The sequence below is a fragment of the Morchella sextelata genome (assembly GCF_020137385.1).
Source record: "Morchella sextelata strain SCLS chromosome Unknown scls_1, whole genome shotgun sequence".
In the NCBI taxonomy this organism is placed as follows: Eukaryota; Fungi; Ascomycota; class Pezizomycetes; order Pezizales; family Morchellaceae; genus Morchella; species Morchella sextelata.
Genome location: NW_025408616.1, coordinates 306,966 through 321,276, shown reverse-complemented (window position 1 = coordinate 321,276; position 14,311 = coordinate 306,966). Strand labels below are relative to the sequence as shown.

At 48.5% G+C, this 14,311-nt stretch overlaps 5 protein-coding genes across 5 annotated transcripts; 3 read left to right on the top strand and 2 right to left on the bottom strand.

The window, feature by feature from the left end:
* Positions 1 to 1,585: 1,585 nt before the first annotated feature.
* H6S33_000076 (uncharacterized protein) lies at positions 1,586 to 3,156 on the bottom strand (the record flags this gene model as incomplete). The annotated part of the gene is made up of 3 exons (XM_044832172.1): positions 1,586 to 2,017; positions 2,097 to 2,502; positions 2,627 to 3,156. 3 exons carry the CDS (start codon positions 3,154 to 3,156, stop codon positions 1,586 to 1,588), a joined length of 1,368 nt encoding a protein of 455 aa, XP_044699635.1.
* A 1,546-nt stretch (positions 3,157 to 4,702) lies between these two features.
* On the bottom strand, positions 4,703 to 5,520 carry H6S33_000075 (uncharacterized protein; the record flags this gene model as incomplete). Its single annotated transcript, XM_044832161.1, has 2 exons — positions 4,703 to 5,401; positions 5,485 to 5,520. The coding sequence occupies 2 exons, from the start codon at positions 5,518 to 5,520 to the stop codon at positions 4,703 to 4,705; spliced, it is 735 nt and encodes a 244-aa protein (XP_044699634.1).
* Positions 5,521 to 6,209: 689 nt separating this feature from the next.
* Positions 6,210 to 8,161, top strand: H6S33_000074 (uncharacterized protein; the record flags this gene model as incomplete). The annotated part of the gene is made up of 7 exons (XM_044832150.1): positions 6,210 to 6,478; positions 6,561 to 6,567; positions 6,644 to 6,838; positions 6,917 to 7,031; positions 7,090 to 7,432; positions 7,488 to 7,550; positions 7,600 to 8,161. 7 exons carry the CDS (start codon positions 6,210 to 6,212, stop codon positions 8,159 to 8,161), a joined length of 1,554 nt encoding a protein of 517 aa, XP_044699633.1.
* A 1,814-nt stretch (positions 8,162 to 9,975) lies between these two features.
* H6S33_000073 (uncharacterized protein) lies at positions 9,976 to 10,692 on the top strand (the record flags this gene model as incomplete). The annotated part of the gene is made up of 3 exons (XM_044832139.1): positions 9,976 to 10,282; positions 10,478 to 10,552; positions 10,613 to 10,692. 3 exons carry the CDS (start codon positions 9,976 to 9,978, stop codon positions 10,690 to 10,692), a joined length of 462 nt encoding a protein of 153 aa, XP_044699632.1.
* A 39-nt stretch (positions 10,693 to 10,731) lies between these two features.
* Positions 10,732 to 11,360, top strand: H6S33_000072 (uncharacterized protein; the record flags this gene model as incomplete). The annotated part of the gene is made up of 2 exons (XM_044832128.1): positions 10,732 to 10,766; positions 10,817 to 11,360. 2 exons carry the CDS (start codon positions 10,732 to 10,734, stop codon positions 11,358 to 11,360), a joined length of 579 nt encoding a protein of 192 aa, XP_044699631.1.
* Between the last annotated feature and the right edge of the window lie 2,951 nt (positions 11,361 to 14,311).

Sequence of the window (14,311 nt, the reverse complement as noted above, 5' to 3'; positions counted from 1 at the left end):
ATATGCGCGGCTATGCACCTTTGGCACGGTTATTGATGCATTAGGCTGATATATATATCATGACCAAAGTTCTCTCGGTTTCGGGGAATCTTTATCCCGTGTCTGTAGTACTGCTGCATCGATCTGGTATGCCTATTTCTAGACTCTGCAAATAATACCCGGACCGTGTCTTCCTTGGTCAGTGGGCTGTGCTGGCTCTGAACATATTCCAACTACCTTCTGTAAGAAAGGCTGACGAGCTCAAGTCCACGCCTCTCCGCAGCGGCACCGGACATTCCAGAAATGGGCAAAAAAAAAAAAAAAGCCACATTAGAGCTTCCCGCGAGATAGGTCAACGTGGTGAAAGAACCCGGCACGGAAGTCTGAGCTGTAAGCTACTATGACCGGGAGTAAGTTAGCCTGGGTCCTGAGGGCTTCTTCTGCCGTAAGTTCAAGCTTGATGTTTCTAGCGCGGCTATCGCTGCATCTTGCTGGTCTCGGAATTGTGCTGCACTTTTAAGGATGAGCCGCTACTCTGGGCATGGGCCGTGTGCTTGTCCATATCGAGGGGTCTCTTCCAGTGGTGGAACAAGTGTCCATGTCACAATCTGTTTCTATCAACAGATGTAACATCTCAGCCACGTCCTTTGGCATATATGACGAGTAATAGCGGTGGCCTTCGATCTCGGCGTGATAATAAATCGCCTTTATATTTACCGGCGAAGCCGTGATGCAGCTGGCGAGCCTCGCTCCCTGTAAGTTAAGTCTTGCTGCTAAGTATGTTATCCCCTCGCGGCATCGGGGGCGGACCTGGGGAGAGAGAGAGAGAGCTCGTCGTTCTAATGGCAGCGGGCCTGTGGCAAAACGGTGGAGTGTAGTGCGGAAGAAACAAGGGAAGCGGGGTAAAAAAACGTTGTAGAGGCTTCTAGCCATCTCTTGTCGCAGTTGAGCGGGTAACTTTGGAAATGATAAGCCGCGGACGGTGCGTTGAGTCGGGTTATATTTATCTATCTAGCCGCAGAACGTCACAACCTCCCTCTCATCAACACCACTCTCGAGCCCTTCAGCCTCGAGGGCGGAAGAAGAGTCATCGGGTCCCATCATAATCTGACTAGATCATTGGCCATTACTACAAGCCAGTGGTGTTTGACCGATGGTATAGCTCGCATGAGCCAGCACAAAACCCCAGGAATCATGTAACCGCCGAATAAGTTAGCAATAACGGAACGGACCGGCCTCGGGATCACGAACCATCACTCGTATAGTGTCACCGCCCACATATAAATCAAGCTCACCCGGGCATGCACCAACTCACCCAACCAGCGCCCCCCCGCCAGATAGAGCACAGACAGTGATTTAGTTCTTGAGAATCAGTGTATATTAAAGACCCGCTCGCCCTGCGAGAGGCCACAAACACAGGCATAAACCGATTATCATTATTTCTTGAATACACTTTCCGAGGTCCACGTCTACACGTAAACAGACCTCCATCTCCCGCGTCCTAGTACCAATACCACCTGTATCTGCAACGTACAAACACGGCTCGAAACACTTTTAGTTGATATAAAACCCACAACCACCCACTCAACCCTCCTCCCCAACGCGACTACCTCCCCATCCTCAACACAAACCCCGCCCCCACCTCCTCCTCATCCCGTCCGCCAAACAAGCCGCCCAAATCGCCCACCAGCGCCGGCGCCTCCCCCCTCACGGGGGCACTGGGGCTCATATGCCTCCTCCTCTTCTCCTGTCCCGCCTTACTCGGGAACGTCGGGAACATCTCGGCGCTCTTCGGCTTCGGGTCCTCCTTGAAGTAGGGGTGCTTCAGCACGTCCTCGGCACTGATGCGCTGCGCGGGGTCGAGCGTCAGCAGCCGCGAGAGCAGGTCGACGCCGGCCGCGGTCAGCAGCGGGAACTTCGTGCGCAGCCGGGGGCCCGTGAAGCCGGGTTTTTTGGGCAGGTTGAGGGCCTTGGCGTTGGGGAGCTTGCGGAAGGTGGGCCATGTTTCTTCCGTGGGGATGCCGCAGAGGTCGAATATCTTATCTCTCCATGTCAGTACCGTTCATAGATCTCCCACCCCCCCTAGTTGAGGTTGAGCGGGAGGGGAAAATACGCACCTTCGCCAACTGATCCACTTCATTCTTCCCCTGCAGCAACGGCTCCTTCAGCAGCAGCTCGCCAAAGATGCACCCAATACTCCACATATCGACCTCGGCGCCATACGTGACGGCGCCCAGCAGCAGCTCGGGCGCGCGGTACCACAGCGTGACCACCAGCTGCGTGAGCGGCTCACCGAGGTGGCGCGCGAGCCCAAAGTCGGCGATCTTGAGCTGGCCGCGGTTGTTCATCAGCAGGTTGGAGGTCTTGAGGTCGCGGTGCACGATCCACTGCGAGTGCATGTGCGCGGTGGCGGAGACGAGCTGGTGCAGGAGCGTTTTGACTTCGGACTGCAGGAAGGGCTCTTGCATGTCTTCGCTCAGGATCTTGAGGTCGTGTTCGATGAAGTCCATGACTATGAAGACGCTATCCGCCGGGGGGGGGGTGTTTGTCAGTCTCATCTACCATCCTAGAACCTCTCTAAAAGAGGCATTCAAGATATCGCAGAGTAGAGAAGAAGAAGAGAGAGAGAGAGGGAGAAGAGACTCACTCCTTCAACGTATCCCCCATCACAATCTCCCTAATATTCACCACATTCGGATGCCGACTCGCCAGCAACGTCGTAATCTCCCGCAGGCTCGTAATCGGAAACCCATCCGTCTCCCTCTCCAGCTTCAGCCGCTTCAGCGCCACCACCTCCCCGGTCGCCCGGTCCTTTGCCCGCGTCACAACCCCATAGCTCCCCTCCTCGATCCTGTTGAGCGCCTCATACTTGTCGACGTGCGCGCACGGCGCCAGCTCCGGCGCCGCGTACCGCAGCAGCTTCAATGGCGCGTTCGGGTCTGCTGCTGCCGCCTCGTCCTCGTCGATGCGCCGCCGTTTCGTGGGCGGGGATGTGGCGGTGGCGGTGGCGGTGGTAGTGGGTGTGGAGGTGCTTGCTGAGGCGGCTTTGGCAGCGGCCTTTGCGGCCTTTGCGGCGCGACGGGCCTCTTTTTCGGCGCGGCGGGTGGCGGCGTCGGCGTCGTCGGCGGGGTCGGCGGGGTCGGAGGATTCCCAGCGGGATTTGGGTTTTGTGGACATTGTGGACATTGTGTGTGGAATTGCGGGTCTGCTGGTTGGGGGGGGGGGGCGAGTGTGGGCTGTGAGCTGTGGATCGAGAGCAAGAGCTGCGGTGCGGTGGTGTGTGGGTTAGGGGTTAGGGGTGTGCGGTGGTTGGGCCCCTGGCTGTGTAACCTCCGTCTGTGTGACATGGCTTGCGCGTGGCTTGGCGGTTTGGTAAGAGTCGAGTGATGGCTGGTGATGGAGAACGTTTGCAGGTGTTCACTGACTGGAGGTTTGAGGGGCAGGTTATCAACAGATATTGTCACCCATGGCTACGTCACACCAGACCAATAGCGTTGGTTCCAGAAATGTCAATGGCCATGTCATTGGGCAAGTAAGATATCTTTGCATATCTACTACATGTGCGTAGATAGATCATAGGTAGGTAGACAAGTGCATATATTGTATTCCTCCACCGTGTAGATCCGAAATTAGCGGAATCGATATAGCTAGCCTACTGCAACGCTCACCGTAAAGTCACCCACCCCTGCGCATGCAAGCCGGATTGGCTCCTACTCGAGCACTGGGCCCTTTGTTGCTTCCTGGTAACGGTTTGGTTATGTGCAGGTTCTGTTATCTAGGAGGAGGGGAGTAGCGGGGAGGGCTTCAGAGAATCTTGTTGTGATTTCTGCTTTGGCTGTGATCTTGGCCCGTCCAGACTAGCTGTTCCATCGCAATCATTTCCCTGCCCTATATATGGCCACCTCATCCCACTCCACTGTACTCAATCTAGCCTATACCTACCTACAAACCACACCACACCCATAAATAAGGGCAGTGGATCATCGGCAGAGCGAGAATGCCAATCAAGAACCACACATATATACAACAGAGGAGCATGCATATAAGCTGGACATAACAAAGCTAGACACTCAGCCAAACTACCCCGCCCCGATACCTAGTAATTTATATTCCAACCTTAATTATCTGCACCCCGGATTGCGACTACGATATGGGCTTTGATAATGCGGTGTAGGTCATGTTTTATCACTCGAGTTGGTGGATTGCCCTAACTCGTGGCCGCGATAAGTAGAGGTCATCCATTATCACTCGGTGCAGGGGATTGGGATTGGGGGATTGGTGGTCAATCAGGGCTAGGGCAACACAGGATAGCTATTACAACCACTGGCTCTAACCACCCTCCGCATCTGTTGTTGATATAGAGGTGTTTCTAGGACGATTTAACGTAGGTACATGCGTGCACACAAAGATATAATTTAGGGTACTAGTGGGAAGGACATATTGAAGCCATGGGAAATCCTGAGTCGATCGAGTTACCCACCTTAATGGCTAGCCTATATATCTCATTTTAGCTTTTGAGCTTCTTCACTATTGCGAATTAGTGTCTCTACGATAAGAACTCGAATATGCGTCTAGCAAAGTTCATCTATTGTCACTCGAAGGGTATATATCCCACAAGCTATTCTCTTCAGTTAGTAGCCAATCATTCAAAGCTAAAAAAGAAAAAGAAGAAGGAAGTCCAGGTCAGCAAGTTACAAATCTGCACAGCCCCTCAACAAACGATCTACCAAGTCGCCTTCTCAACAACCCTCCACTTATAATCCGCCAACTCGATCTCGTCCCCCTCACGAATCTCCGTCCTAACCTCAATCTGCGACGCTCCATTCGTATTCGCCACTCTCCTGCCCTGCACCTCTTCAGCCCGCTGCTCCACACACGCAACCATACACGGCATCACCCCCTCCCCACACTTCCACACCCTCGACCACTCCGTCTCCCCGACGCCCAACACCCACCTCTCCGCCGTCACCTTCCCATCCACCTTCATCACCCCCTGACACCACCTCCCCAACCTCACCACACAGCCCCTCGCCGACGCATCGCTCTCGGGCCCAACCCTCCTCTGCGCATGCTCGCCGAGCACCAGCACCGCCGCCGCCCTCGGCTCCGGCTCGGTGTCGCGCCAAACCTCCTCATAGTCGCCGACGAGGCCCGTGTCAAAGTCGAGCATTGTCCCGCGCTCCAGCCAGTCGCCGTTGGCCAGCTGCGTGAACGTGCCAGAGTCTTCGACAACGTCGTCGTAGCGCGAGTCGACGGTGTGCACCCAGCGGCCGACGTCGCCGCTTTCGGACTTGTGCGAGATGCCGGCGAAGCCCCAGTAGAGGTTCTGGGGGGCCTGGCGCATGACGCGGAGGTCGACGAAGAAGCGTTTGGGGGTTGTGAGGACGAGGGTGTTTGTGTGTTCGTGGGGTTTGGTGTTGGGCTAGGAGGGAAGGTATAGATAGAGGTTAGATTTTTTGATTTGGCTGTAGGGAGAGGGAGCTAGGGGTGGGGGGAGGGGTTTACCCAGCGGATGGAGATTCGAGAGGAGATTGAGGCCATTGTAATGAATGTGTCTGTGTTTATTTCGAATACTATGGAGGGTTTGGGGGTTGTCGAGTTTGGTGGAGGTGAGTTCTCCTATGCTATCCTGAGATATGAAGTGAAGTTAAGCTGTGTCCTGGGCTGGGGGGGACAGCTAGCTGTGATATCATCTACTGTGGGGTAAGTACTGTAGTTACATGCTACATATCATTATCGTGCCGCGGAAAATTGTTATTCCGCCATATCACATTGTTCGGGAAAATCCGTGATAGGCCAAACTCTAATTAAACTACGGCAGCTGTATTGCTTGCCTTCCCTGAGGAATCAACATCGTGATAGCCTCATCGCTGGAATGCGATTCTGGAAGTGGTAGGAGGCCAACCATGCAGTGATGTGTGTCAAGGCCTGACCAATGACCGTGTCGCCTGTTTCAAAATAGGATGGATATCAACGGTGCAAATAATACTTGCCAAAATCGAATTGGTTAAATGTAAAGACACTTGTTAGAGGTAACCGCTTGGGGAAATCTAAATAATCAACACCATTTCACAAGTTCTTTCTTTAGATGCACCGGCTACTACGTAGATGTCAACGGCAGCTAGCTAGATAGCCCAACGATAAGTACGTGCAGATAGCCAACTACGCGCTCTCATACACCACCATACCACATACTCTAGTTGACTACAACACACAATACACCACCTACCATGCTATCTTCCTTCTTCTCGCGGTCGCCCGCGACCGCCGAAGACGCGCCCCTACTCCACAAACCGGCGCTGGAGCGGAATCACACAAAGCTGTCAATGCTCGGTCTCGCATTCGCGATCCTTAACTCGTGGACTGCGCTCTCGGCCTCGCTCTCAATCGCGCTCCCGTCCGGTGGGCCTTCGGCTGTCGTGTGGGGTCTTGTTGTGTCCGGGGTTTGTAATCTGTGCCTAGCAGCATCGCTAGCCGAGTTTTTAGCTGAGTATCCTACGTGAGTTAGTTTTTTGTTGGGTTAGGTTGTGCGTGGTGTGGTGTAGTTGAAGTTGGCTGACATGTGATGTGGTGCGATGCAGTGCTGGTGTAAGTCCATTCCCTTACACATGGGAAAGCTTACAGGGAGAAGTTTAACTTTGATTTTTAAATTTTTTCGTGACAGGGGCAATATCATTGGGTTGCAGTCGTATCACCTCCAGAATGGATGCCGCTGCTGAGCTGGATGTGTGGCTGGATTAATTGTTCTGGCTGGGTGTTTTTGGTCGCGACAGGTGGGAGCTTAGCGAGCCAGATGGTTGTAGGCATAGCGAGTTTGTTGGACCCGGTTAGTGTTGATATTGATATTAGTAGGGTGGCAGTTAGTAGTAATAATCTTTAGTACTTGGTAGTTAATGGTAGGGGATACATATGCGGATGCTGATATATGGATCGATAGGAATATGTAGCTACCCCAGGGCAGATGCTGTCCGTGTATGTTGCCTTCACGGTCACAGCTTTCGCGATAAATGTCTTTGGGAACCGTGTGCTGCCGATATTCAGCAGATTTGCATGTACCTACTTACCTCCCCTCCCTTAGCTCGAAACTCTGTTTACTTACCAGTCTTGTAGTCATCTGGTCCGTCTCGGGGGTCACCATAATCTCTGCTACGCTGTTATTTGCCTCCGCAGGGACCGGATATCAAAGCCCCAGCTTTGTCTTCACCAAATTTGTCAATCACACCGGCTGGCCTAATGGCATAGCCTGGTCCCTAGGGCTCCTTCAAGGCTCGTTGGCGCTAACAGGATATGATGCTGTCGCGCATATGATTGAAGAGATCCCACACGCCTCGCGTGAGGGCCCTAAAATCATGATCTATGCTGTCCTTATCGGTATGGTAACGGGATTTGGATTCCTTCTGGTACTATTGTTCTGTATGGGGTCTATCGAGGAGGTTATTAGTGCGCCGTGCGGGTAAGATTCTCCGAGTGAGATTCCATGACCATAATGAGCTAACCACATCCCACAGGCCTATCTTAGCGATATTCTACCACTCAACTGGGAGTAAAACCGTTTCTATATGTCTCTTGATGTATGTGTTACTACTCTCCTATACCTTCTGCTTCTAATAGGTTATGTAGCTTCCCGTTGGTCTGCCTTCTTTTTGGTACAACCACGATCATGACTACCTCGTCCCGTATGCTCTATGCATTCTCACGAGATCGAGGTCTTCCCTGTTCTTCGACCTTCTCGATAATACATCCTAAGCTCCACGTTCCGGTTAATGCGCTTCTCCTCACCGCGGTTCCAGTACTGCTCATGGGTGGGTTGTATCTAATCTCCACAGACACCCTGAATGCATTTCTGTCCGCTAGTGTGATTGCTCTTAGTCTTTCCTACGGTTTTCCTGTAGCAATCAATGTGTTTACCGGTAGGACGAGGTTGGTTGGGACCAAAGAGGGCTTCAAGATGACCGGATGGGTAGGTTGGGCGGTGAATGGGGTCGGTTTGGCGTTTGCGGCCGGAGTGACGGCGCTGTTTATGCTGCCGCCAAATGTACCAAAGACGTGGGAGGATGTAAATTGGTCACCGGTAGTATTTTTGGGTGTTGTTATTGTATCAACGGTTGCGTGGTGGGTGGAAGGGAGAGGGATGTTTGTAGGACCAAGAGTGGTACTCGTTGAAGAGGAGGAGGAGGACTAAGAGGAGGGGTGATGGTAATATATGGTGTTGATTATAAATTCAGGAGGTAGATTATAACGAGAGGAATGGGGGTCGGCGGTTCTCGGTAGTTTTATATTTGTTTAACCAGATAGTACAGCTTTCAGAGTTATTTCTTTTAGTTCGGACCCGAGTGTTTATAATAAAAAAGTATATATTTGGTAAAAGTAGGGCTTATATCATGTAGCCTATGATATTAGTGACCTGGAAAAATTTATTCTAGCCTAATCAGATGCAAGCTTGTAGTGTTTTGTTGGTTTAGCCCAACTAAATTGTCCGAGGGAACCCTGGATCATTGGAGGGTGGTGCTTGATCATCGAAGACCTACCGAGTCAAGCCTTATCCGGAAGATTCCTACTTCGCCGAACAGAATACTCCATCCTTTTTCCCTCTTGTGGAGTGTCATCCGTTCGGAACGATCTCTGAATGGTCTATAATGCGAGTTCTCGTGTGCAACCTATTATTTTATGTACTCTAGATGATACCCAGGAGGGTTAGAGCACAAAAAAATAGGTAGATGCTTATATGTAACCATTCGGAAACTTTTTAGACGTAAACTAACCGTTCGCCAATCAAGGTAACTCCACAATACCGGGGAAGCTCTCTTTGTTGTCGGTTGCGAGTAATAACCACTCTTCGTATGCACAGGGGGTATAGGTGGATTTTCTATATAGGTCAGTCGTTAATATCATCCTATAACCTCTATTCGGATAGAGTGCTGTGACCAGTATGATATTTTGAGTGAGTCTGGACTGTGGTCTCTTTCGCATGGCAAGGGTATCTGGAGCCGGGTGAATCCTGGTAAGCTGAAGACGCCAATAAAGATCCCAACGGCCGTAATGGATAATATGACTGCACCTATATGTAATCGAGTAGGCTTGTGTTGTGTGTGGGGAACAATGATGTATTGGACATGCAAGGGAAGATCTCGAGCTGTAGGACTTACCTCAATGTACTGCTTTAGAGCAGTGGGGTATCCAATCGTGTGATCCTTTCTCGATCGACCGTGGTAACTTCAGCTTTCGCCTGTCGTACAAGTCCCATTGCATATAGACATGCGCATATATATGCGGTTCACATCAACTAGGAGGTTGACCTGGGACGGTATGAGACGTAGGGTAGGTGGGGATGGACACGAGGCCAAATCTGGGATGTCCTCTTGAGACGTCGACTGCAGAAGTTGATTTATTGTACTAATCAGCCGGCCGTTGAAGCATTAAGAATCCATTAAGCCACAATTTTTACCCCCACACGTAGGTCGGCATTTTCCGAAGTATAAGCAAGTTATTCACAATATCTCACTCGTCAACCATATCCAATTGCATGCAATTGATTGGATATTTGATTGATTTAATTGATCAATTGAGCCAATGCTTAATTATTTAGTTGATTATCGCTCTTAGTTCAATCTTTTTGATACTAGCCTCTTTGAGCGATTAGGATACCCCTGTTGAGTACATCATACATGATGTGCAACAACTACACTGCATACGGACATCATGGATTAGAATGTATCTAGCTTCCAAGTACAACGACATCGATTGCAACGGAACACCGATTGCAACGGAACACCGAGGACAGGAATCTTTTCGGAACTAAGATGGACTTTACGGATAACTTTTCTCCGTATCTACTGACCCAACGGATCGACGGCACTCGGACGGGACCATTCTTCTCCGAGGGATTGCGTATATAATCTCAAAGCTTTCGAGCTCCCCAATTAACTGAAGAGTTCATCTCAAAGCATTTCACATAAATTGTCACCTAAAAAAAACCTTATATTGCTATTCGTGAAGATGGCCTCCGACGCAAAACCAACTGTTACTTACACACGCCTTGGCAATTCTGGGCTGAAGATCTCGAACCCTGTCCTCGGTGCTATGTCTTTTGGCAACTCCAACTGGTTGGGACCATGGATCCTGGGCGAGGATGAAGCTCTTCCAATTCTGAAAGCCGCATACGATAATGGCATCAACAGCTGGGACACGGCGAATGTTTACGGTTATGGTGACTCGGAGAGGATCATTGCGAAGGCTATTAGGAACTATAAAATCCCACGAGAGAGATTGGTCATTATGACTAAGTGCAATGGAACAGTAGGAGGTAATTGGAAGATTTTCTAATATATTGAATCCTTGCCATAGGACTGTCCTATACTATAGTACGGGTTCATGTCTTAATGGAGATCATTATCATCAAAATGACTGTCCTCTGAAGACAAAGCCTCAGCCCCAACAGCACCTTTGTACTGTCAATGCAAATTAGAGTAGAACTGATATAATGGTAATTGTTTTATAGACCCTGGTACTAGCATGACGGATATGCTCAAGATTCCAAACATTGCGTACACGAAGGAATATGTAAATCAGCAAGGTATGTCATATTCGTTAATCCAAAGATCAATAACGTCCAAAACTAATTATAAACATCTAGGGCTCTCTCGAAAAGCTATCTTCTCTGCCGTAGATGCGTCATTAAAGCGTCTTGAAACAGATTACATCGATCTCCTCTAGATCCACCGTTGTGATAGCAACACGCCCTTTGAAGAAACCATGGAAGCTCTCCACGACCTCGTGAAAAGCGGCAAGTAAGTTCCTCCTACTCTCCCTCTGATTCGATCTACTAACAGCCCATCAGAGTCCGCTATATTGGTGCATCCTCCATGTGGACGTGGCAATTCAGCGAATACCAACATATTGCCGTCATCAACAAGTGGACTAAATTCATCTCCATGCAAAACCACTACAGTCTCCTCTACCGTGAAGAAGAGCGAGAAATGATACCCTACTGCAAAGCCACCGGGGTTGGTCTCATCCCCTGGTCACCCCTCGCTCGCGGCCATCTTGCACGACCCGCTGGAACCGGGGGTAAGAGTTTACGGGGTGGGATGGAAGAGAATAGATCGAAATCGGCTTTAAATGGACTGTACATGATAGGGGCAACAGAGACGGATGCAAAGATCATAGGGCGGGTTGAAGAAATTGCAAAGAAGAGAGGGTGGAGCATGGCTACGGTAGCGTTGGCGTGGATCAATGGAAAGGTCACAGCGCCGATTATAGGGATGGGGAGTGTGGAGAGGGTTTTAGAAGGATTAGAGGCGGGTTCGAAGTTGTTAGATGAGGAGGAGGTCAAGTATTTGGAGGAACTGTACGAGCCGTTACCAGTTATAGGACATAACTAAGCTTGCGTATACTTGGTGTCTATACCATGTGTCTGGTTTTAAATCTTTTATAAAGTCATCATGAATACCTTGCGGCTGAGGCCGGAGTATATGACTGCATAACATACATGTATAGACTTCATCACGCCACGAATCATATATACAAGCCTCACATTCAAACATTCGAAAATCCAATTGTCTTTTTTGATCTACCGCAGTAATTCGTCTCAGCAGACGCTCACATTGACGTTGAAATTCTTTGATCTGGTCATTTGTCTTGAAAACGCCCCCCTCATCTTCCCTCATATGCGCTGTAAAAGGCAACTTCGACGTCTGTGTAATCGTCCGCTGAGACAAATTACTGCGGTATACATTTCATCATCACCAGCGAAGGCTCAAATCAATCATGGTTACACCTACAAACATACATGTGTGTGTAACGTTAGATCAACTAATCAGTGAAGCATACCCACGCATAACTACATCTTGTTTGTAAACTGGACCGTTATTGAACACCATACAAAATCATGGACTCGGCGCGTTTTGCATGGGATGCGATAGCAGTCCAGTCCAAAAACACTAGGAAAACACGACTGCCTACATGTAATGCTGCCCAGTCGATCCTTGACAGCTCTGCTTATTACACCTCAGCTACTATCTACGGATATATGGTCAATAATCCAATTGCACGCATGTGTGGCCACGTGGGCTTGTTTTCTTCAGTTGAGTGTAATTCACGCAAGGTACCATATATATTTCAGAATCCTATCATCTATCTTGACCACTAGCTGGTAGAGTACTAGGAGGATGCGTAGAGCAGTGTCCTTATCTTTGACCCGTAAACCGTTATGACCTGACTATGAAGATAGATCGGGACAACAGTCAGATCGACCGCCGACTTAATCTTGCTCATATGCATGGTTATGCCACCAATTCATGAGTCGTGTATTTGTGTTCTAACAAGATAACCATATCTACGGCCGCAGCTCTTGGTTAAACAGATAACTACAACCAAACCCTTTATTTGTCCGCGTCATTCATAGATCGTGGTCATTCATGTATGACACGGGCACGGTGCCGGTGATGAATAAATTTTAATCGATTAGAATCCAATACCAATCTTTCGGGGGGTAATTGTAATTGTGTGACAGCTGGTACGTGGTTAACTGCCTACATTGGTTGAAGATACAACTGCATTTAAATTTGCAGCCTTCTTCTATCTGACATTGCAGCCATTTCCAGGTCAATATGGGCGAACCAGCTAAGGTAAAAGGGGTCGATGCGCTTTTGCCTAGTGTGTAATATCATGAACAAGTCTGGATCAACCAAACATTGATTAATACTCACATGTACCCAAGCTTAAGGGCTCGTTTGGGAGCAGGCCCAAACGGAGTTTTGTGGGCAAATTTGTATGGCAACGGGAAAACTCCGTTTCATTTTTTTCATAACTGCGTTTTGCAAGAAAAGTTTGTGTTTGGCATGCCAATTTTGAACCTCCGTTAGGGAGTTTTTGAAAAGTAGGTACTACCTACTTTTCAGCTCCGTTTTCGTTGCAACGCTCAAAAACCCACCAAATAAATATCCATCTTGACAACCAAACTACACTGCTGTTTGGGAAACCAAAACTCCGTTTTCAAAAATCTCTGTTTGCACCCATCTAACGGAGTCGTTGCATAACGGAGTTTCATAACCACGAAAACTGCCAAACGGGCCCTAAGTTCTCCTCAGACAGATCTTAATGAAATTTCAGAGGCTTCGTTTTCGGCGCAAGATTTAAAAAGAGGGTTTTCTTTCTTTTTCAATTAATATGTACATGTATCTAAGGCTAGAAAGGTCTGCAATAGTATAAATCTTGGTGTTGCAGTAGGTCTAGGTTGCGCAGGCCTAGCTAGGCGCCACTTTAGAAAGTGCACTTTCTCTAACTTTATCACTACGGGCACGTGCCAGTCAACGTTTTCCATCGGAAGTTTACTCTAGAGACGCGAGAAGATTTGTTAGAACCCGGTTTCGAATTTCGATCCGATCAGTAGATCCTTTGTACCGTCCGGTTACGTTTGATAATAGACAAATTTTAAGCTAGACTAGCTTAAGGTTGTGACAGACTTCCCCTGGGCATTCAAATAGGACCAGGCAGAATAACAATCTCAATGCCACCGAGTAGAACTCCCCTTGCACCGGTCATTCGATAAAATAAATTTTAACCCTGCAGCAGGTATATACGTAATTCAAAAAGTACAGATATGAGTACTTAAGCAATATTAGTACATTGCTTATGTAGAGTACTCTACTAGTACCCTACTAACTTAGCGCCTCAAGATCGATATAATACATATGTATATGGTCATTCTCTACCTGTTTTACCTACGGGAGAAGTCCTTCATTAATTCAGATTCAAGTCTGAATGATATAGTCTATTAGATATATATATACATGTACCTACACGGCAACATTCCGCCACGTACTCATATTGTTCCGGCTACCCAAAGTGGGTTTTAGAAGTTTGTAATTTGATACATGCATTCAACTTTAGGTCAACTTACATGTAGCTAACGTTAACACGTACGCACAACTAGTGGTTTGCATGTATTTTAGTATACAGATGCACTATAATTATGTATTGATGGTACCTACATGTATGTACTGAAGGTTAAAGAACAATGATTGCGATCGATTATAAGTACATATAAAGTGCATGATGTTTTGAGGTTGGATTCATGATTTGGAGTACGGACGAGCTGTGATACCGGTGCTACGGTATACAGGATGTTGAATACGCCCGCAATTGCGCAAGACACGTAGGCTTTAGTTTTTTGACGAAAACCACTATGTGTAAATATTGATATATATACATAGTGCCGCAAAATTTGGATAAGAGAACTTTCCCAACTGTCATGCCCCTAACTACCCCCAAAACGTAAGCTCGAATTCGAAACGGATATCATTCGATAGTATGTTATGTACGTATCGAAATC